General features: G+C 36.7%; 1 protein-coding gene across 2 annotated transcripts in view; it reads right to left on the reverse strand.

Annotated features, from left to right (window-relative positions):
• The window catches only part of CLVS2 (clavesin 2), an 80,506-nt gene extending 62,123 nt beyond the window's left edge, over positions 1-18,383 (reverse strand). The window contains exons 1-3 of one of the 2 annotated variants that reach the window (XM_012777523.3): positions 18,035-18,381; positions 16,645-17,589; positions 3,335-3,509 (exon numbers count right to left, since the gene is read on the reverse strand). In XM_012777523.3, the coding sequence (XP_012632977.1) occupies positions 3,335-3,509; positions 16,645-17,033 (564 nt within the window). In that variant the 5' untranslated portion in view covers positions 17,034-17,589; positions 18,035-18,381. Of the gene's footprint in view, positions 1-3,334; positions 3,510-16,644; positions 17,590-18,034 lie in introns of both variants that reach the window. The other variant, XM_076003015.1, reaches the window with a different exon arrangement.
• Positions 18,384-24,262: the final 5,879 nt, after the last annotated feature.

A 24,262-nucleotide genomic window follows, 5' to 3' on the forward strand; every position in this document is an offset into this window, starting at 1 on the left:
CAACATGAAAACACATTTTATTTGGCATCCAACATGAAAATAGCTAGATGCTATTTAACTACAAAGAAGTGACAGGAAAAAAATGCAGTCTGTGTATCTACAACCTGAGCACCAAAAGAAAAATATGGTACTATTCAGATTCCCAAAGTCAATCAACTTTAATTTATCACAGTTTATATAGTCACTGAGTTGTGAGAGAAGCAGCACACATCCAAAAGAATACACTGCCTGAAAAATGAGCTGATCCACATCAATTACTTTAATCATTGATATCACCTGCTAGGTGCAAGATGTATCATTTCTAATATAATTACACTTTAAAATTGGTATAAATGAGTAGACTGTGATTCAAACAAGTTTAGTAATCTGCTCAAGTATTTCATATGTGGCAGGGTTGCCATCCAAATCCAGGTCTGTCTGCCTCTATAACCCATTCTATTTGCACTCTTCCACATCATTTCCCAATTGACCTTATAGTGTGATTATACATGGACCTAGAGTAATGGTCCATGTGTCTTTATACAATGTATCAGATGCTATCTCTAGTCAGGTCACTCAAAATACTCTTTTGCTTAAGGAAAAAGGAGGTTGATGATGTGAATAGACAGTTTACACAGCAAACTCAAGAGGAAGAGACAGAGTCCCTGTTCAAATCACAGTAACATTCCATTTACAATGCACATCATAAAAGTAAGTTTCCTCTCTGGCACTATACCTATGGAGAGCTTTTCTTATTTTTGGTCCAAATCCCTAGAAAATTTTTATGTTTGCCTGAATAAAATTAATATTATAGAAGAATTATGGCATATGTTATCACTGAGTTATTAAAAATATTCTCATCTCTTCATTTCCCCAACTGGATTAACTGGAAGGGATTTATTATTGTTGTGGTGATGGTGGTCTCTTGGTGATGGTGGTGGTTGTGTTTAGCAGCCTAAAATTGTGTAAGCATCTTTACTTCAAATATTTGCAGTCTTATGTAAATATTGAAAAAATATTTATTTATATTCTGGATGAAACATATAGCAATGCACAATGTGATGTTTCTCACATAAAATGCAAAGTAAAACAGAGATATGATTTAAAATCAGAAAATGTTACTTCAATATGAGGCTAAATATGAGATCATGCATGTCACAATGGAACATATTTTTGCAATCCTATATTCCTATTTAGAATTACTATTGCTTTTTTTATTGCTCTGTGGCCTTTTTGGCTAAGATCAAATGTAGAATTACTATTGCTTTTAGATACATATACAGACACAGATATAGACACAGACACAAAGACACAGACATAGCTTATACAGCATTAAAAAATCAATTTGAACTGGAGAAAAATTGAGTTTAAAGGTTAGTAACATGTCAAATTTATTTCCAGGAAGAGTTCTCTTATTTTAAATGATTTCCTAACTGGGAATCAGGAGGAATGAACCCCATCGACTTCCTGGGAGAAAGGAAAAAGGAACTGAGGCATTTATGGGGAATAGAGAGAGGGCAACTTTCTATGTGCAGCCAGCAAAGGTCCCTGTGGTGAGGAAGCACCATTTCCCTCTCTAGACACGAACATGGAGGTTTAACCTGACTGTAGCTCCTGCCATGCTCACACTTTGCACTTAAAGAAGTTCTGACAGTGGCAGGGTTAATGACTAAGCTCCCAAACATTGCTGAGTTGTCAGTTTGTTCTCCTGCAATGGCTTATCACATTATTATTAAATGACTCCATAAAGTATGTAAGAGAAAATAGCAAGGTACTGAATTTATCCTTGAGACATGTCTTTTGTTTGTTTGTTTTTAATTTCTCAGGACTAACATGAATTCTCCAGTCCTTCATGCATCTGAAGACCTAGCTTGCCCAAGAGCAAAGAGAAGACACAGGTTAAATAGGGATAACAATTATAAAAGACTAGCTTGCCATTCTGTGTTAAGTAACATAGCTGTTGGAAGCCAATTTTCTTCACAAACTGAAGAACACTTTATATATTGCTGGCGATAGGGTAGAATTAGTACTTATTCTGCCTGATACACACATTTCCAAACATGCATTATCCTGTGTCCTCTTCCAACCCTTACTAACTGCCTCTGTGGAGTTAAAAACAGTGTTGTTTAAGAGAAGATAGGAGCAAGACTGACTCATGAACAGCAAGTCAGAAAACCCTGCGTTAGTAAGAAAGATCAGTGTATCTCATTCAGTCCAGAAGCAGACATCAAACCATGAATTCAATTTGTATAAGATACTCTGCCACCTACAGAAGTGGCCCATTTTTATGGCATCAGCAGTCATCAATTTAGGTGCATATAAATGCAGTCATAAATTACTATGGAGTAGAGACTTGGATAATTTTGCCTTATTCAACATAAAAAAAATCTAACAACCTGACCTAATGAATGACAAAAATACATTTCATTATTTTAAAACAAGTGATATTTTTAGTGGTAAAAATTAGAAATGTTAACTGTTAACTTTCACCTAAAATGCATGTTGGAAAAACAAAGAATAAATACTGAATAACATCACTCAAGTGTTAACTTGCAAATCTTTTTAAAAGCTTAAAATCAATTCCATAAATATTATACACAAAGTAGCATAAAGCAAAGTACAGAGAAAGAACAGAAGGACATTTCTGAAGTTAAAAAGAAATTGACAACAGCAGTTTTATGACATGCCACTAAATAATAATTCATTTTTCATTTTATAATTCCCAATGAGCTAAATATCATTCACTAGAAGATAGAGTATTCCTGTATAAATTCTATATGACAACCCTTCCAACTAAAAAACAAAACAAAACAAAAAACCAATTAAGTCTAAAGGTCAAAAGTAATTCAAAACAGTGACTTTTGTATCTTAAAGACCAAATAACATATTGACTGATTTTCCAATAGTGACATGAAGATTGCTGATCATATCCCAAATTCACCAGGTTAAATGGAATATTGAAGCTTATATTTAGCTAATTAATGAATATATACAGAAAAGGACAGAGAAACAAAAAATAAGCCTAAAGAACTAATCATTAAAATCCAAAAAATGTTGCTTGTTCTGATTTTCAAGATTAAAAATCTCAGTTCCTTCCTTACCTGTATTTACATTTAGACATCACGTGTACTGTGCCAACTATCACAAGCTCTCATCTAACTATTAAAAGGCTCGACATTCTTCAGCTTTTCTTCTATAATCCTTTTTTCAGTTAGTGTGTTAATGTTTGTGCTCAAAAACTATAAAAATTTTTGTTGTTATTCTGTAAGTAAGACATTTTGTTATCCTAACACATTAGACAAGAAAAGTCAAGCATGGGGAGACCAAAAAAAATGGGTAATTTGCATATCCTTACCTGCAGGCCTTCAATAGCTAATCGCAGCATGCTTGGTGTAAGTTTAGAGGCTTGCTTGAAGGTGAAGTTACTCCAGTCTATGATCAAAACAAACCCATTCACCTGAAGCTCAGGATCTTCAATCATAGCTTCTAACGAAAGCAAGATGGCACGCAAAATATCCACCAGCGTGTACCTATCAGCAACAGAAAAGTACTGAATTAAATCTGACCACCATTTTTATAAAAACTATAGAAAGTTTTTTGACTCACTAAAAATTCCCTTCAAAATACCTCAGGAATCTTAAGGAAATGAATTTGTTCAAAAACCTTCCTTTAAGAAGAGGTTTACTTTATATGTGCTCCAGGGACATAATAGAATTTAACCTGTATTCTACCCAAATACAAGACAATACTTTTGAAAATACTACAGTTTGTTTCATATTTTATAATCATTTAATTGACCTTCAAGCTTTCCTATGATTTTCTAAAATTTCATTCAACTATCCCAAAACTAGGTATCATACTTTTAAATAGCACAACAATGACCTCTATAATACTGACACTTCATGTTTTCAAATTTGAAAAAAAAAATGGACAGTGAGATTTGAAGGAGTTTCATCAATATACAAGAACACAGTACATGACAGCTATGGATAAAAGTTAATACAAATTACTTGTATTGAGTCTGTATTAAAATAAAGAGGAAAGGTGGGAAAGATGGAAAAAGACAAAGAAATATAAACAAAGGGGGGGGGAAAGTCATGGAAATTTACCTATTATAAAGCAAGTCATTCATATTTAGGAATTGGGTCTTTTTTTTTTATTTCTTGCCTTGCACCTTAGCAGTGCCTGGCACATTTCAGAAACACAATAAATGGTCTTTACATTCCTGTAAAAGGGGACTCCATTAGAGTGGGAAGACACTGGTTGTATTAGATTAAGCCCCTTCCTCAACGAAGGCAATGGAAGTAAGAACAAAAATAGGGAGCCCAATTTGAAAGGCATTTTAGAGGTAATCTTGTTAAAATTTGATGATGTAGGCACTAAAGTTAGGGAAGTGTAAAGAATGGCACACAGATTCTAGCTTCAGAGCCTGAATAAATGGTAAAACCTTGACTCAACAGCAATAATGCAAATATAAGATACTATTGGAGATGGCTAGAAATATAGAGCTTTGAATAGAACCTACTTATTTGAGAAACATGCAGTATACCCAGAGAGAGATATCAAGGAAGCATCTGAACAAACAGATCGTAAACTTAGGAGAGAACTCAAAGCTGAAAATTCTGAAATCAAAAGCATACAGGCCTTAAGTTCAAGGAAGTGAAGGAGATAATGCAATCAGAGCTGAAAAAGAAATATGAGATAATTATTCTAAAAAGGGAATCCTTAGAAATCCCAGCATTTTAAGAGGAATCAGCAAATTTCTGGAAGATGTTAATTTCGATTTTTGTACAGTCACATTTTTAAGTTTTTTTCTCCTGAGACATTCAGGGGTAGATGTTAGGGAAAAGCTAGAAAAAAGAGCTCAAAAAGACGTGGGCTGAGGAGTGGAGTAGAAATCATTCCCATTTATTGGAAGTGATGGGCTCATCAGGGAGGCAGTATAAGACAGTGAGTGTGTATGATGGAGTAGTTCCATTTTGCTTCTAAAAACATTTGGAGGCGAATAAAGAAAAGCACAGTAGTCTGGAAAGGGAAAAATACTTAACATTAGAACTTCAAGCAATTTCTCACCCTCTCAGGGTCTCATGTTGTCATCTGTAAAAGCAGTAGTTTGAAACAGCATCTTTTTTAGAATCATAGTGTTAACCAAGCATAGGATATGAGGTCAGAAGACTTAAAGATGAAATCTTTGCCCTGCCCCTCATTACCTGCGTGGTCTTGGATGTGTCAGTGATTTACAATTCTGAGGATCAGTTCTCTTATCTGATAAAAAGGCAGTAATTATACTTATATCTCACTGTATCTCACTGGTGGTGGGGGAGGGGGGTGGAGGTGGCACAGCATCAAAGAGATGGTTCAGGTGAAAGCATTCGCACAATTCTAGGTATACAGCAAGTGTTCAGTAAATGCTGGTTGAAATACATACATTGTATAATTTTTGTTGTAATGGTAGCCATAGACATAGTGTACTAGGCAGGGTATAATCACAACTGAAGAATGTTTTGCTTCAAAAGTTAATGATAATCTTTAGGATAGCCTATTACTATTAAAAAGCAAGGATCAAAAGGTCTAGGGATAGGGCATAGAAAATTCTTCCTGAATATATAAGATAATAAAAATTTTTGCAGAGCTCTATTATGTATTTGTTATTAAATCGGTCAAATATGTATGGTTAAACACCTTTATCTGTCACATTAAGGCTGGCCTACCATCATTTTAAACATAATGGCCTGACATACTGTTGTGAAATCAAACCTATAAACCTAAACACATTGGAAAGCTGGAGCAGGAAGGCTTTATTTCTGTTGAAAATTTAAACCCATACCCCATCCAAAAAAATCATTTTAATTTCTGAAATTCATAACAATATCATGGCAAAAATAATCAGAAATTAGAAAATTCCAATTTAGAATGTTCCCCTCATTATGAAGTTGATCATTCTTACATTAGCCATAAGAATACCGTGTAGCATGAACACCAAAATACCATCAAATGAAACTTAAATCTGAAATCAGCCTTGAAAAGATGATGCATTTGTATATAGTGAAAATAAATTATGCCACCAGTAGGAACAGAAAACAAGAGGCAATTTGTTTTAAGTAACATACTTGAAATATGGTTTTCCTAAACTGTGTCAAAATCAAAAGAAAAACATATATGCATATCATTATTCTGAAGCAAATAATATAAGGCAAATCTCAAAATCAGCAATGAGGAAAACAGTTTTGCTAAGTTTTCAAGAGTAAGTCTAACCAATTTTTTTAAATTTAATACCTTGTTCCAAGAAGAAAATGAAATGATCTTTATATAAATCATAATTTATAAGTTCAACAAAAGAAACATGAAAAGATCCCAGCTAATTTTATTCAAGGGGCAGGTCAAAACCACTCTTGACTTAACTCCAGTCCTCTGTCATCAAACATGTCATATTAGTACCATTAGCAGCTCAGCAGGCCATTCCTAAGCAGAACATTATTACACGGGATCTCGCCAGAATCTGTAAAATATCTTTCAAAGAAGTGTATAATCTATAAATTTTATATCTTCAGGACTCCCACAATTATTCTCCTTTTAAAAATTATTTCAACTGTTGCAATTTACACTACAATGTAAAGGTCACTACAATGAAATATTCCACATGTTCATGTTTGGAGTTTACACCAAAATTGTATGGGTACCACCATTGCTATTCTTCCCTTGTATATTAGAAGAAAGCCATAAATAACAAACTAGTACATTATTATAGCTCTTTACTTCTGAGTATGCTTCCCAAAATAGCATTAAGTAAAACAGAAATTTGCAGAAAGAATGATATTATGTAGTAAGAAGAAATTGTGACACCAATAAGGAATTTTACAACTAACACCAGACTAAATAGAGCACTACTTTTGAAAGGAGTAAAAGCAGCTATAACATGTAGACAGTATTTGCAGAAGACTTTGATATCCATAGTTCCTGCTTACTGCCTGTGCAATTAGATGGAAAACATTTCATTCCTATTGAAATTTTATAAAATCAGCCTCCCTTACAGAGTAGGATATATGTTTGTGAATTAATAATTTGGGGCATATTATTTAACTTAAAGTCTTTTTAATGTAAAACTTTCAGCTATAATAAATACAAAATAAAAATGAGGACTCGATTATTTTTCTAATCTTAGCCCCTTCCACACCACAGGCTGCTGCTTTCTTTCCACTTTATTTTTGAATAAATTGGCGGACTCAAGTACAAATGACTTCACAGCCCGATAAGCAACAATTGACTGCCTCTTATATATCTTTTCATAACATGCTGCATTCAATAACTACGTTAAATTGAACTTGGCCTTGAAAATAGTTTCAAAGAATATTTTGGACAAGGACAAAGTTGTAACTGATGTTCCCTCTGCCTGGGACACCATGTTTCCCCCAAATACACATCTCTTCATCTCCCCCACTAGCCTATAAGCTCCATGAAGGAAGTGCCTAGAATAGCACGTGGCACAATATAAGATGCACAATAAGTATTTGTTGTGTGAATAAATAAACTCATCTCTCTGTTAAAAAAAAAAAAGTTACTGAACCTTCCTAAGTCTCCATTTCCTCTTTTAAAAATGAAGATAATAATAGTTACCTCATAGAGCAGAACATAAAATACTTAGTCCAGTGCATAGCACACCAGAAAACAATAAATTTTAACTTCTAAGATTGCTACATTGTCTTTTCTTCTTTATTTAATCACGTTTTACACTTGCTTTTTATACTTTTCAACCATTTATTCTTGATAGAATTGTTGTGAAGATAAAAATGAAATAAAATATGTAAAGCTTTTAATAGTACTTGACATATATAGAAACAACACATATTTTCCATAATCATTATTGAAAATCTTTCTTGTATTTGGTTCTGTGATGCTACATTGAACTTTTTCTCTTCCCACTTTTCAGGTCACTATATATCTTTCATCTTTGGTTCCACTCCCTGCTCCAATCACCCAAATGTAGAAATAGACTTTGGTTCCCTGCTCTCATCATGTAGTATCCCACAGAGTTACTGAGTCATGCACTCATCCCTCTGGCCAAAACACTGGGTAGTGTCCCATCTATTCCCCCACAGCAAGTGTCACTCTTGAGCAACACCCTCATCTCTACAGTCACCATCTGAACATCAGCACCTTACTGACTGCTTGTTACCTTAACCACTTCGGTACGGCGCTCGCCAGCGGCGAAACCTTGCCCACAGGTGGCACTCATAGTCCACATGATAGTTTGTGCTGTGCATTGATGACGAATCCGTTTTGCTCTTGTGTGATGAGGAAAGCTTTAAAGCACTGAAAGCTTGTTTTACTTTACAGGCAGCTTTACTTGTAATGTAAATCACAATAGGTAACATATACATATGTGTTTTCATTATGTTATTTTTAAATGTTCACAATTTTATTTTGATAAATGAAAAATTAGAAAAGTCATATCACGGCTGTCAGCTAAAGTCACTGTGCACATTCATCTGTGGCTATCGACTATAGTCTACACTGGTCCCAAAGTGGTTAAGTATTCTATATTAATGTAACTCATCTCAATGTCTCTCAAATTCACCTTCCCTCTGGGATTGCCTATATTAATCAATTGTTGAAGAATCATTTTCAGATATTCCTTTTTCTTCTCTATGTTTATTCACCAAGTCCCAAATATTTTTCTTTTCCTTCATATATTTATATGTCTTTGGCACCTAACCTCTTCTTTCCCAGCTAAACTGCTTAATATAATGGAACTTCTCTTTCTTTTTCTTTCTCTCCCCTCTTTCTCTTTCAGAAATCTTGCATATCCCCTATGGTGAGATTAATCATCCTAAAACATGCACATAACACTACTACCCCATGGCTCTTTCAAAATCCCACAATTGCCTTAATAATAATACTTCTTACCTTGCATACCATGCACAGGCTCACCCCAGCCATCAACGTCTTATCAAATCCATCCCCCAACAAACCAGTACATTCCTCTGCTCTCCCCTCACTTAAGTCTGTGAGGAACACTCCTCTGCCTTTTCACTTTATCTGAGTTCTACCCTTCTCTGAGCCCACCTGCAGCTTGCTCTGCTCTGTGAGATTGTCTCTATCTGCCAGAGACCCCAGTACCCCCTCCTACTCTAAAACTCTAGTGCACATAACCATCAGTGTTTGTCTCGTGGTCCAGATGTATACACTTAACTTTTTTTTCTTTTTCCTCCTTTAATTTCATTATATTATGGGGGTACAAATATTGTTGGGGTTACATATATTGCCCCTGCCTTAATAACTGTGTTTCACCCTTTGATGCCACTTTCCATTTTTGGCAACCAACAAATGTGCCCTGTACATTGTACATGCACAATAATATATGTTAAAATCAAATTATTTCCCAAGGGCACAGATCACGCTACTTTATTTTACCTACAAAGGTTATTTAAGTGCCATAATGGCATCATTTTTTAATTATACCATTCACTTAAGGCTTCCCTCTCAGCCCAAAGGGTAATACAAAACACCTTCCTAGACCAGAGAGAGGACAAGAGCCTTGTCACGCAGCATTGCAGAGGGGCAGCACCCTGCCTGCAGCCAGGAGCCCCAACACTTGTTTTACAAGAAAAGTTAATAGTGGAAAATGAATTCTGAAAGTACTTTCAAAAAAATATTGAGCAAAATCAGGGAAGCCTTTTCTCTTGCCTCTGGCCATGCAGTGTGACTACCTGTGACTACCTGGCTTAGGCTTCTCCCCTGGGGTTCACAGCATCTCTTCCTCTACCACAGTTTACAACAATGTAAAGATCAACTTCACTCACAAACAGGTCAGATCCTTCTACTTTCCAACCTTTCCAGCTTGACAGGGAAAAACTGGCATCTTGGCATCACATTGAGCAGCACAACAGCCAGCAATTTCCTTTGTCACTAAATCAATCAGCCATTATTAAATTCTTCATTAAGGCTGCCCCGCCCCTCAGTTTTCATTAAGCCACATTTTCTAATGTCTGAAGCACTTCATGTTAGGAAGGTGCTTGGGGGACAGACAAAGGAGAAGAATTACTTTTATTAATGCCTCAAGATATCATTAGTACTAAAGCTGATGAACCCATGTAGGTGTTTTATATTACTGAGTGTGGTAATCATAATAATACTTCTATCTGGGTAATAGTTTAAGATTTCTGAAGCAATTTCAAATGCATTATCTTAATCTCAAAACAACTGCAAAGTCTCCGAGCTGGCTTTGTTCCTAATATTTTACATATGAAGACACAGGGTCTCAGAGAAATTAAACAATTTGCCCAAAATCACCATTGGAATGAGGAGAGAAGATTAGACATCACATAGATCAGTGTTCTTTCTACTCCCTGCAGTGCTTCATACCTAGAACAGAGATGATGAATAGCTGTCTGCTTTTTAAGGGTAGCATAATATGTGTGTCAGAAGACAGGAGGAAGTCAATACCAACATGGCACCATGTCAGGCACTCCCTACCCTGGCTACAGTAGGGGACTTTGGTGAAAAAAAAAGCATTAAGACATCCATAGAAGTCAGGATAAGAAGCTGCAAAGGCTACAATCCCTGAAAGAAATATTAACTCTGAAATTTTCATCTGTCTGGCTTGTATCAATGAGCACAGAAGATTAGCTGTCTAAGCCTTGCTTTAATTTTACTGCTGTGGGAATGTAGGTGAGTGAGAACAAGAGAGTCATAGGAAATGAAACATCTACAAGTGAATGTCTTTCTTTGGAAAAAAAATGTAAAATTAAAAATTTGTACCTTTTGCCACCAAAAAAAAAAAAAAAATTAAATAAAACAGAATTGCCCTGGAAAAATGTGCCAAACACACCAGAGAGGCAACTCTTCTTTTCAGGGCCAAATACTCTAAGCAAATATCCAGTTAGTAAATTCCTTGCCTTCCGAAAATTTATTCTTCTACCTTAACTTTCTGTTCCTAATTATTTGTATTCTGATATTTAATCAAGATTTTCTAAACCATAGATAGAATTATTTTTAATTAACAAAGCTTAATTTTTTTGATATATTTAATTGTCTTTCCCTAGATTTAGGTTGATAACTGTCTATAGACACAAAAAAGTGACTACTTATTAGTTGTGTGATCATGAGCAAACCACTTACCTGCTGTAACACATACAACAGAATTATTTTTAAATGAATGGATGAATGAATGCAAATAGAACAATGCAAGATTGAGTTCAGTTAACCAATGTTTTCTTTACACAACACTGAGTAGCCCACAGCTGCCCCTCCATCCTGAACTTGAACCACTGATAAACAGTACCTCATTAATCACATGTGACCTCTTTGTAATTAAATATTCAGCTTTTCATGTTTGCTTCCCAGAGAAGTTGTATGTCCCTTAGAAGTACAAAGTACATGTTATGTGTCTTTATTTGCCCCAGTATCTACTAAATTTCTGTGGACATAGCAAATGCTCTACTAAAGTATGTTATTTAATTAATTTAAATGAAATATGAATTGCTCTATTTGTTATCTGATGTCATAAGGATCCAACATAACAGGAATATCCTTTTCTTCATATTAATAACATAGCTTACTATAAGAAATAGATGCCTTCAGTGAAGTAAGAGTTCAATCTTTCCTTCAAAATGGAGAAAACGTATTAATTTACTAAGGATAACTTGTTAATGTACTAACCATTGATTCGTGTTTTAAAATATCTTTAAACATTTTTCTTGAGGCATTATGTCAGTGTACTATAGTAACTGCAAATCCTTCTTTTCAACGTTTGTAGAGTTGCATATTTGAAACATGAAAATAGCTTGGCTCAGGCCAGACCTAATCAACGTCCTACTGAAGGTTGGCACTCCTGGTTTTTGCTGTTATTTCAGGATTATTTTACTAATTACCACATAATTGCCCCAGTTTTTAGAGACTGTCCTATTTTTTTTCAGAGGTTCTTCACAATATTTGTCTAACATTTCTCAGGACAACTTTTTTTTCTTCCTATTTTCCACAGTATGTACCAAGAGTATAGCTTGGAATAAGTTGCAGTCTCCAGAGTATTTGTTAAAAGATCTTCCCTCTAAGGAGGCAATATGGAAGCTGTGCTGGGACAGAAATCTCATGGAATCCACCCCTGCCATTTATAGTTTTGCCTTAAGCAAAATCTACCCAAAACATGGCACAACAATGCCTCTAGAATTTTGAAGGTAAGGAATCATGACCATGCCCCTAGAGACAACCCTGTAAAGCAAAAAGTGGAGAAGTATTTAGAGACAAGAATTCTTGAGAAATCAAGCCAAAAAATTAAGCTGCTTTAAAAAAAAACAAAACTCGTTTTTGTCTTTAAAATGACTGAGTACAAGTGTTTCTCCATAATTATCTGGTAAACTGCCCTTGACTATTTTAATCTATTCCTGGTCATTTTTGTTTTATTTTATTTATTTTTAATGTACTTCTAGAGACGAGTAGTAAAGCTTTATGGCTGTCATTAATGTACATCCACATGGGTCTATGGTTATTTTATAAATTGTAAGTTATCACCATAATCTTCTTTCATTTTGAAGAATGGCCACATTATTTTAGTAAATGAGAATATGATCATAATTCAAACTGAAGCCAAAAATAATTGACCATTTATACAATATTTTCTTTTTCATGAAAAAGCCACACAATAGGAACAAACTGACAATAAGTTTTTTAGGCAAATTCCAGGATAAGTTAGAGGATCATAGCAATGTCTGATTAGTTAGTTTTCAACCCCTTCCAGAGCTTCACTACTGTAAGTGATAATCAATGCCCATTCAGACAAGCCAGAGACCATACAAGATGGTCAGTGTTTTCTGAATTGCCACTATATTAAGAATCATTTTCATTCTAGTTGTATTTAATTGCTTTCTAATGGCTATTAACCAGATTCCAGATAAACAACTGTTTGCTGAACTAAAGTATAGAAAACTGTTTTATAAGTCTAATGTGGTCTACAGAAGTAAAATATGACTTGCAGACTAATTGACAACTTACAAGTCAACTCTCACACTTCATGTCATCGTTATGTTTCGGGTAATATAATTTCACTCATGAATATTACCAATAATTATGCACCAGTGGATTTCAACTTCTTAGATACCTGCTTGCATGCCCTAGGGCCTAGACTACCATCTACTTTCATTCCAAACTTCCTTTTCTCAAGTAGTGTTATCTCTTCTGGCTTCATGGTACATTATCCTCACACTCAGTTGATGAAATCATGTGGACAATTTGAAGGTATCTTCTAAATCCTAAGCAGGTCACTATCATTTATGAAAGAAATATAGCATATAATGCAAGGAGCATCCCTGCATCTCGTGATGCAGCATAACAATCAAATTGTTTTTAATTTTGTGCAGTTTACTTTAGTTTTCAGAAATTTTGTTAGACCATCTGAGAGAAAGGACATAAAGTTACATGAATCTTTTCCAAGGCATGGTCTGCCCAATCTATGTAACAAGTCATCTGAGCCTGTTCTATTCTTTTCTAAAAGAACCACAGACCACACCAAAAGTCATTTTGAGATTTCAATATTTCAGGATTTTTTTTTAGATTTATTAGAAGGTAAGTACCTTATAAATATTATGATTTTACCTTAGTCTTCCTGATGATTCCACGTCTCTCATAAAAGCTTTGAGAAATAGTCCAGTGCTTTATAATCACCTGAAACTAACATGTACTGTATTGCAGTAGAAAGAGACACTGCTTTATTAGATAGTCACTATCTCACAAACAGTTATTGTCTTCAGTGTCCTGAGGAGCACAGAAAACTGTCCTACATATTTGATATACGAGAAAGCATATATCAGATAAAATCCTTTCAGAATTTTTTTAAATGCATAACTCAATTCAAATATTAATATTAATCAACTCAACTCAAATATTAATTGAGCATCCATTCTAGTTCAGGTGCTGTTATAAATACAAGAACATAACAGTCTTTTTCTGTTATACAGATCAATTATTTCAGGGGTCTTTATACATTTTTTAAAAATTCATAAAATCCTGATTTTCCCTTTGTACTTGGAATGTTAAAGGAAGGCATTTTCTCTACTTCGGTTCTGGAATTCCCCTGTGTAATCATCTACACTTCCCACCTACTGTTTCTTTAAAACAAGGCTACTTTTTCAAAAAGTTGTTGAAAGCCAGGTGATCCACTTAACAATTCAAAGAATGTAGTCAGAATTATATTCAGATGTGCCATCTTCTTGAGAAACCCAGGGGGTTTGAACTGGGAAGACCAGAGCAAGGGAGGTAAGAACACCTGACTCAGAACAGAGGAGGGATAGGGAGCAAAGGAATCTGGCATGTGGCATATCCACCTAACCAGAAATAATAGTAAGGTAAACATGTAAGGAAGGTGGTAGAGACTCCTGTAGGAGTCAAGTTAGATAAGCTTTGAAGCTTCCTGGTAGAGGAAAGGGTTTCAGGCTGAGCAGGGCTGGTAACACCCTGGCACTGCCGGAAAGGGAGCTATTCTTCGGTTTCTGGACAGGGGCAGTTCTTAAGCACATATCCCAGTAATAATGTTTTATAGAGGATGCCAAGAGGACAGGTCTGCTTATCCACTAGTTCCTATCATTGGATATATGTAGATTTGGGGTGTGGGGGCCAGTGGGTACAAGGGAAAGATTTTTATAAAAAAAATATAGGAAGAGCTAAACTTAACTTTAGATGAGCTCTAAATCACTTGTGTACTGTTTTACCTTGACGGTACTATAACTTCTAGATTAAACCTATTCATATCCAACCATAGAGATAGAATTCACAATTATTAGTCTATAGGTACTGACAGAGTATTTCTACAGGACACAGCTTCTCATTTTCTTTTACTGGACAAAATTTTAGTGATCTATCTTTCATATAAAGCAGAGATAGCCAACTAAAAGTCAGTTTCCTTAGTAAATCCAAAATAATCACCTCCTCATTTACATGAGAACTGTGACTTTCATCCCAATTAGGTTTATAAATCAGTATGAATATTAGTTCACTTATAGAAATAAATGAAAATAGATCTGAAAATAGAGATGCATGTCCCTCTGAATGCAAACTGCCTCCATAATGACATCTGTAACAGACTTAAAGCCATATTTAAACATAAAATTTCCACCAACCCCATTTCAATATAGCTCCATAAACAAAGTTCCAATCTAACTGACATAAAAAACCTTAGTTTCTTTCTTGAATAAAAATTTTCAGTTTTGATATGCACAATCATTGACTTGCACAATCCTACAATATATTAATACTTCTCTGATTTAAAAAAGCACTTCTTAAAAATTGTGGTCAATGGATGGAATTTTATTGCCCTTTCAGCTTCAAGCTACCTGATAAAAAGTGGAATAAGATCTCTATAACTAACCAAAGTAAGTAACAAAACTCCATTCCCTTGCAATGCCTAACTCTATGAGCTTCTTAGGTTTACGATTCTTCAGGTAGTAGTTTGTCTTTATATTTACCTTAAAAAATTCAAGTGATTCTCAACCTAAAATTATAGAGAAAAAAGTGACCTATTAAAGGGGGGGGGAGGGAAACAGTTAAAAATGTTAATTTACATTCTAAGATCTCAAGATTCTGAGAAGCCTATTCAGAAATCTGGAAGATCTAAAAGATCTCTCAGTGACTAGAAAAGCCTTCTACAATTGCTCCAGAGATGGTAGAAACTAACCAGATGCATTGAAAGTCACCATTCACAGAACTAAAAATACACCAATGTTTTAAGAACCAGCTTCTTATGATTCATAGTTCTGGTAGCATTTTAAGTCCCATAAAATATATTTAACTTTGAACTTAAGTGAAATTATATTACAAAAGAGCCTTTTATAATAATTTCTTATATCTTTCACTCTGATAAAACAATTCTGATTGAGGAAATAGAAGTGTCATTGTCTGCATTTGTCTGTGATACTGTAGACAAAGTAAGAATATTGTTTCTCCTCTAATAAATAGCAAGTGAGCTCAAAAAGTCTACCAACTGACATATCTGAACATTTTCCACTTCCTTCCGAAAGATGAAAAATCACATCAGACAGCAAACATATTCTTTAGATTAGTGACAGGTGTAGAACACGCACACCAGTCAGTCTTTATTTTCAGTGTCGGCAGGCATGCTCAGTGACAGAGGATACAACTCTTCCTTTTCATTGAAGTGACACACATCATATTATTCCTTCATCTACACATCATCCAGCAGAAAAGTTCCCAAGCAATAGGACTACCTGCTCTTGGTTGCACACCAGGCTATTCTTAGAAGATAAAAACGTCAGTACTAAAGAGAGAGGAGGAGGAGGATGATAATGAGTCTAGTTTAAGAAGGAAAAGTTATCTCCATGCTCATACTCATTTCTCCAAACCAAGGAGGTGAAAAATTTAGAAGCTTTATTTAGAAGTTAAGTGATTTAGATCTCAGCACAATAATATGGTTCAGGAAACACTTAAAGCTTCAGCAGAAACTGGGTGTTAGTGAAGTAACAGTTGTAAAAGTAAAAATAAAAGCCCTCCCCTCCCCCTAGGATGCCCACCAAAAACTCATTTCTCAGTTCCAGCTTGTCTTTTCTCTGAGCCAAATAAACAAAAACATCAAAGATACAAAATTATTACACTATTCAGGGTAAGTTCTGGAAAATGGGAGAGTAAAAGGCTCTCTAGTACCAGTTTGGATTTAGCACGTACCTGCTCTGATCCCAGTTGGCAGCAAAAAGGACTAGAATCTTCCTGCCATAGTGGTCCAGGTTGGCCAGGCCCCCAGGGAAGCCATCCTTCAGTGCCTGCTTGATGCCAGGGTCAGTGGCCTTGAAGCTTTTGAACATGTCCAGATTCTGCTGCCGATACTCAAAGTACTGTGCCAGGAGGCGGAAGGCCTCAAAGTGATGAAACTTCCTGGCCCGCAAGAAGCGTAAGATGAAGGCATCATCCGTGCGCAGAAAGCCAATGTCCGGCCTGGTGATGACCATGTCCCTCACCTCCTGAATGTCCTGGTGCAGTGTGTCTGGGTTCTCATTGAGCTCCAGGCGAGCCTTCTCCAGGGTCTCAGGAGAGAGACCAGCTTGCAAATGAGTCATTGTTCTGCTTGTTTCCGAGTCTTTCCTTGTGAAGCGCTTGTTGACTGTTCCACAACAGACCTGGCCCTTGCCACCACCACACTCTGGCCCCCAGACCTGGCAGCTGCCTGCTTCCTCTCCCTTACAGGAAATGATTTGTCTTGGTGTCCAATCAAGTACCCTGTTGCTCCTGATTTCCCACAGCTTTACTACTGTGGGGGATATAAACTTCCTCCCCCACCGGCTAAAACAAGACGCTCCACTTTGGTTCCCTATTCCCTTTCCTGTAAAGAGATGTGGACCTCTGGCGGGCTCTGCACTCCTCCTCTTGTCCTTTCTCTCTCCTGACAAAACACCCCTAATTCCACCTACCACTGGTGGTTCTGATCTTGGTACTGTCCTCTTCTCTTCTCTTGCAAGATGTAACAAAAACAACCCCCACGCACATCTCAGCCCCAGCACTGGGATGCTTCTGCGGTCTCTACTGAAGGATGCGCCTGCCAAGGATCACGCTGGAAATTCTGATTAATAATAAGGTGGCTCTTCAGTGCTGAGCTCCAGGGCGGGGAGGGAGCGTCTTAGCCAGAAAGAAAAAGAGAGAGAGAAAGAGGGGGAGAAAGGAGCTTTATTTCTCCCTCTACTTATTCAAAGATGCTATTTTTAAAAGACATATATTTGCGGGATTTTATTTGACTGTGATCCAATTAGGAGGAGACTCTGCAGATAGCGCACCTTCCCTCCTCCCCTTAGAGAGACACGCCGTGATCTCATAAGGCACCAGCAGGGGTTTTGGTGGCCTTGGCTCCAGCGTGGGCTTCTCCTACCCCACCCCCAACTTCTGCCTCCTTCTAGCCCTTTATTTCAACGGACTTACCGTGGGGGGAGAGAGGCAATCTCTTTGGGAATGTGCGTTTCAAAAACGGGGGGAGGGGAGGGAGTTGGGGAGAATAAAATAAAAATGTCTTTTTCTTTTCTATATAAAACCCCAAAGCAAGAAAGAAGAAAGAGCAGCCGGCTCCTACCAGCAAACCCGGAGGCGGGGACGCTAAGCAATGCGGCACTCCCTGGCATCCATCAGCCGCGGCTTCGGCGGCGGCGGCGGCGGCAGCATCAACTCCTCTGGGCGGGATGGAAGGAGCAGAGCGGAGGCGCGGCAGCGGGGACCCGGGCCGAAGACGCACTGGGGAGCGGCCGCGGCCACATCGTCCGCCGGCGGCGCGCCGTCTCTCCCCGCGGGAGGGGCGGGGACCGCAGAGCTAGGGCCACCGCTGTCCCAGGTCCTCGCCTGGCCCAGCCATCTTCGCCTTCGGGAGACCAGGGAGGGAGCGGGACCCGAATGCCTGGCTGGACGAGGCCGACCCGGCGGCCGCCGCCTTTGTGCGCCCCGGGGCCGCCTGGGCGGTGGGCGCGGCGGGGCGGCTGCTGCGCGGCGCCGGCCTGTCCCCGTGCGCTCCCGAGCCGCGCGAGCCAGGGGCGCCCCGCCGGGCTGCTGCTGAGGCTCCGGCTGCCGCTGCTAAAAGAGGACTCGGCTCAGCCCAACTCCTCTCTAATTATCCCAGCACAGATCTCGCTGCGACGTAAGCACTCACTCAGCTCGCGCACGCACCCCGCTCCTATCTCCCTGCCTCGCTGGGGTAGGATGGCAATTTTGATGGCATAGAGATATCCCGGGTCCCAAGTTTAGCCTGCTTCTCGTCCTCACCCCAGGCAGGCTGCGGGGCGGGCGGCGATGCCTCCCAGCCTCCCCACGCCCCTCGCTCACCCTTTGTGTGCGAGACCCCAGAGCCGCCCGAGAGTAGCTGCTGCAGACGGTAATTCACGCTGACACGCGTTCTCTCCTTCCTGCAGGAGGTAATTTTGGTGTGGAAGGAGGAATACGGAAACATTTTGTACTTGCCGCATTTGTTGTTGACTGAGATGTTTAATTTAGAAAGGAAGACCAGAGTGATTCCAAGGCATTGTGTTGAGAGGATTCAGCCTCTGGAGGAACTTATATGAATAGTTTTTCAACCGTAAACTCTTCCTGCTAAATTCCTGCTGAACAGGGTGAAAATGAGCACTGGGGCAAATAGGAATAATAATGCAATTCTCGAAGGAAAAATTAAATAGGCACTTCTTGACTCACTGCTCATCTCGTAATAAAGCAAATATTTCTGGAGACACATATCGATCTTTCCCTCAATTTTATGCATCTGTATACCGGACTCATTATCAATGAGCAGGAGTCCTTGAGTTTAAGATGACTGTCTACGGATTTGAGGAAAAGGAATATTTTCCAGTTTCAAAACACAGCATGTATTACTGAGCATGTCACTAAGAACAACTTTTGGCTTACAAACCATAGGATGGAATCCTGAGTTCAAGTTAACTCAATACAATGAATGAATTGTAACTCAATGAATATTTGCTGAGCTTCTGTAGGTGTGGGACTTTGCTCTGGATTCTATAGATAGGAAGTGGTGTTGAAGGTAGAAAATTTAGTCATGCTTTGAAGAATATTAGAGCCCTCAAATTACAGGCACACTATTTTTATTGTTCTCATGGCAGTGGTGTTGACAAAAAGAAAGAAAGAAGAAGGTTGTATGACAGAACTGTACCATTTTGTTGATTAAATTAATGCTAAGTAATGTATTATGGGACCCAAAATAAAAGAACAAATTACTTTCTGTCACACACACAGAGAGTTATTATTCTCAAGGAATTTATGTTTTAAGTGGGGACAGAAAATAAACCATATAGATGTGTGTGTATGTGTATATATAGGTGTGTTGTATGCACTGCATAGATTTAAGGTTCTTCTAGGACTTTGTGTAATTATGACTCTCACAAGCATCCTGAATGCAATGTGAACTGTTAAATAATTTGGTTCTCAGTTCAAAGTCTTTTGAAAAAAATCATTTTGGGCCAATCTTTTAGAGGTTGGAGAAAATTTCTGTCTCATATAACTATAGGAAGAGGTTTTAGTTATCAACAATATCGAAAGACAATTCTCCATGTATCTCTTGTGTGTTTCTGCATGTCTTACAAGAAGAGTATCTTTTCAAGGAAGTTTGTGTAGTGAATAGACTTGGAAGATCCTTAGAAGATAGAGATAGTACCTACATCTGGAAAAAAAGGTAGGTTTATTTATGGCCCCATAAGCTCTAGTGTTTCTGTCCTGAGCAAAGGGTAGGCAGACTTATTTGAATTCCCTGAACTCAGAGCTACTCTGCTGTAATGCCATCCAGTGTGTGTGAAAGTATCACCCTTTTCTCTTATCCCTGTAGGAATTAATGCTCAGGGATCAGTGCAAGATAGGCTGATGCTCATACTGCTTTCTGTGCCTGGGTGATAAAATCCTTTTTCTCTCTAACCTAGGAGTTTTGCATCTTCTACCAGCATCCTGAAACTATAGCTGGCTAACTTGCTAGCTCCTAAGTAGGGTTAATACTCAGATCCTTCATCATGCTGAAAAACTAATTGCTTAATTTTGTTCTTTATATTTTTGAAAGGAATTTATAACATTCAATTAAATCTGTCATCTCATGGTATCATAGGACTAATATTTAATGACAACATTTTTATTATTTGTTGTTTATGAATAATAAAATTGCTTCAAATAGGTTTATTTTAGCATATCCACATATGGTATAAATAGCCTCTATCATTCACTAAGTTTATTGGTCAGTTAGGCACATATAAGAATTTTTGCTATTATATTTACAATCCATTAAGTTCTTTCTCCAATACTTACACTATTATTCTCTCTCATTTGTACATTTGAAATCAGTTCTGAAGCCAAAATAAATATACAAAGCCACCTAAAATTAAACAAAGTGTTTATCCAGATGACATCAGAGCATTTGATTCTCATTCAATATTAATTTACCCTGACAAATTAATGCAAAGTTATGTAGGAACTAGAATAGGAGCATAAATTAACTAAACAAAAGGATTAATTAAAGCATTATTGGAAAAATAATTAAATCAACTTCAGGTGTTTTCAAGTAACTAGAAAGGCAAGTTTGGTTTACTGCTATATTTAAAATGGATAGAGTAACTAATTTATGTTTTTAAACATTTCATCCCATTTATTGTTAAAGAAAATGTATATACAGGAAGGGGCACAAAACCAAGATGTATAGCTCAATTGTATATTACCAAGCACACATCTGTGTAACTATCCAACCAGCTTAAGGAATTGAGCATTGCCAGTAACCAGAAAGCCCCTCTCCCATCCCCACCTGACCACTGGCCTCTTCTTTCCGACAAAGGAAGCCACACTATCTTCATTGTTAAAAGCAAACCTTAACATTTTTTTCAATTTTATAAACTAAGTAACTACAATTTTTTTCCTGTTTTTAACATAATCATTCATATGTATTTTTGTGATTGGCCTCTTTCATTCAACATTATGTTTGTGAGATTTACCTGTGTCATTGCATGTAGTTAGTTCATTCATATTCTGTAATGATGCATGCAATTGCATTTTATAAACATACTACAATATATTTGTCCATTCTACTGATGATGAAAATTTAGGTTGTTTTTCAGTTTGGGTCTATTATGACTCATGATGTATGAACATTCTGATAAACATCTCTTGGTGCACATGGACACACCTAGGAACGAAAATTGCTAGGTCACCTGTGATGTGCATCACATATGCACATCAAATTTAGTAATTAATGCCAAACTATTTTCCAAATGGTTGTACCATTTCATCCTTCCACCCAGCAGCATATGAGAGTATTCACTGTGCCACATTTTCTTGATTCGCTTTATTGTCTATAATTTTAACTTTATCCATTCTGATTTTGAACAGACGTGTGTGTTGCATTATGGTTTTGGTACACATTTTCATGATTAAAAATGAGGCTAACTTTTCACATTGTTTTAGGCTATTCGTATACCCTTTGTAATTTTGCCCATTTATAGTGGGTTGTTTATTGTTTTATTGTTGACTTATAGGAGTTCTGAATGTGAGCACTTTCTTGCCTGTGGTGCAAATATCTTCTCCCAGTCTGTGGCTTGTCCTTTCACTCTTTCAATAGTATCTTTTAATTAACATCATTTTAAATTTTAATGTAGTTCAATTTTTCCCCCGTGAATAGTGCTTTCGTTGGGTCCTCTTTAAAAATATTCCACAGTTACTCAGTTATTCTCAGATATACCTTTTAAAAGTTTTATTGTTTTGACCTTTCCCATTTAGATTTGCAGTCCACCTGGGAGTGCATTTATTGCACAATATGAGAAAGAGATCAAGTATTTTTTTATTGATTCAGCACCATTTATGGAAACTATTTATTGAAACAATCACTTTTATTTTCCTACTAGACAGAAGGGCCACCATTGTCACAAAATGTCCATTTATACATGGATTTTAATTCAATATAAATTTTAAACTCCACCTTGTTTTACACAACCAACATTCCTCAGTGGTTCTGAAAGAGCGTGCTCCAGACCAGCAGCATTGTTTCCTCTATTTCTCTTTCCATGTTATCTACATTTTCCATTGTTTTTTCTCTCCATCTTTTTTTAAGACATTTTCTGTCTAACTTTCTTTCAGTTTATTAAATCACTCTTTAGCTCTTCCTATTGTGTTTTTCTGTCTCTTCACTATCTATTGAATTCTTAATTTTGATTATTTTATTTTCTAGTTGTAGGATTTCTACTTGATATGTATACAGACATACACATAACAGAGCTAACAAATAGAGATATATTAGTTATGTTGTAATTATTAATGTAAGTTTTTATCTCCTTATATATAAGGAACATACTGATTTTAATGTTTTTAATAACTTTAATATCTGGGTCCCTGTGGATCTCTACTTTTTATTATTTTATCTGATGTTTCTAGTAGTTTTAATTTATACCATATTATCTCCTTGAGTGGCTATTTTTTAATTATATACTTGTCCTTGCACTTACAAAATTATTTTTAGGAATAAATGGTGGCCTAGGATGATGTTATCTGTCTCCAGAGAGTTTTCACATTGGCTTCTATCAGTCTTTTGAAAACACTAGCACTGATGGAAAACTGGGCACTAAACTACAGATCAACTTAATCCCATTTCAGGGAATAAAATTATGTAGAATTGAACTGCATTCTCTATTGGATAATCTGCATTCTCTATGAGGATAATCTCTTCTTGCAGTAGATGTAATGATTTTTCCCTCCAAAATTCATATGTTGAATCCTAATTCTTAATGTGATGATACTTTGAGGTTGGGCCTTTGGAAGTTGATTACGTTATGACAGCAGAGCCCTCACGAATGGGATTAGTGCCCTTATAAAAGAGACCCCAAAGAACTTGATCACCCCTTTAGCCATGTGATATTACAACAAGAAAATGGCTATAAGTGAACAAGAAAGCAAGTTCTCACCAGACACCAAATCTGCTGGTGGCTTGCTCTTGGACTTTACAGATCCCAGAACTATAAGAAATAGATTTCAGTTGTTTATAAGCCACCAAGTTTATGGTATTTTTGTTACAGCAGCACAGAGTAAGATACTTCTAATAAACTCCCTTGTTCCAGGCCTGGACTTTAAGCCTGTCTTCTAGATCTTCAAAGATGTCGGCCTCTCCAACTCTAAGCTGCTCTTTCTTCAATCATAAAATTGCCCCAAAGAAAAAAGTGACCCCAAACACTGGATTTACTGCCTCTGGCCTTCCTCTTTTTCTATTTTATTGTCTGTCTGATATATTCAGGCATGGTTTACTTGTATTTATTGTCCCCTTTAGATGTTCTCAGCAGGAAGGTTCATCTCCAAAATACCTAAACTGAGTCCTTTTTTCTTAAGAGACTCAAAATTAACTGCAGCAAGTCTCCAAATTCTTTTAAGACTGAGATTACTGACATTTTTTAATGTCAGAGATTATAATTTAATATCTATATCCATATTCATGTGCATAATTAGGAGATATATAAAAACTATTTCATGAGGAGGAAATATGTCTGCATTATTAAGTCACTACTAGGAGCTCACATGTTCATAAAAACAAAAAAAAATACTTAAGCATTAAAACATATTTCTAAACTTTCCCTTTAGTATTTATTTTTCCAGTACATAATTATTTCATCACCTGCAAATATCACTCACAAACAAGTGATAGTTGATCCCAAAAGTATAATAAAAAGTTTATAGGTTTATATTTAATTAAACTAAAATTTAAAATTGGGTATTGTTTAACTTTTTATTTTGAGATAATGATAGATTCACATGCAGTTCATGAAACAATGCACAGAGATCCCATGTATCCTTA

This window comes from Microcebus murinus, chromosome 5, assembly GCF_040939455.1.
Source record: "Microcebus murinus isolate Inina chromosome 5, M.murinus_Inina_mat1.0, whole genome shotgun sequence".
NCBI lineage: Eukaryota > Metazoa > Chordata > Mammalia > Primates > Cheirogaleidae > Microcebus > Microcebus murinus.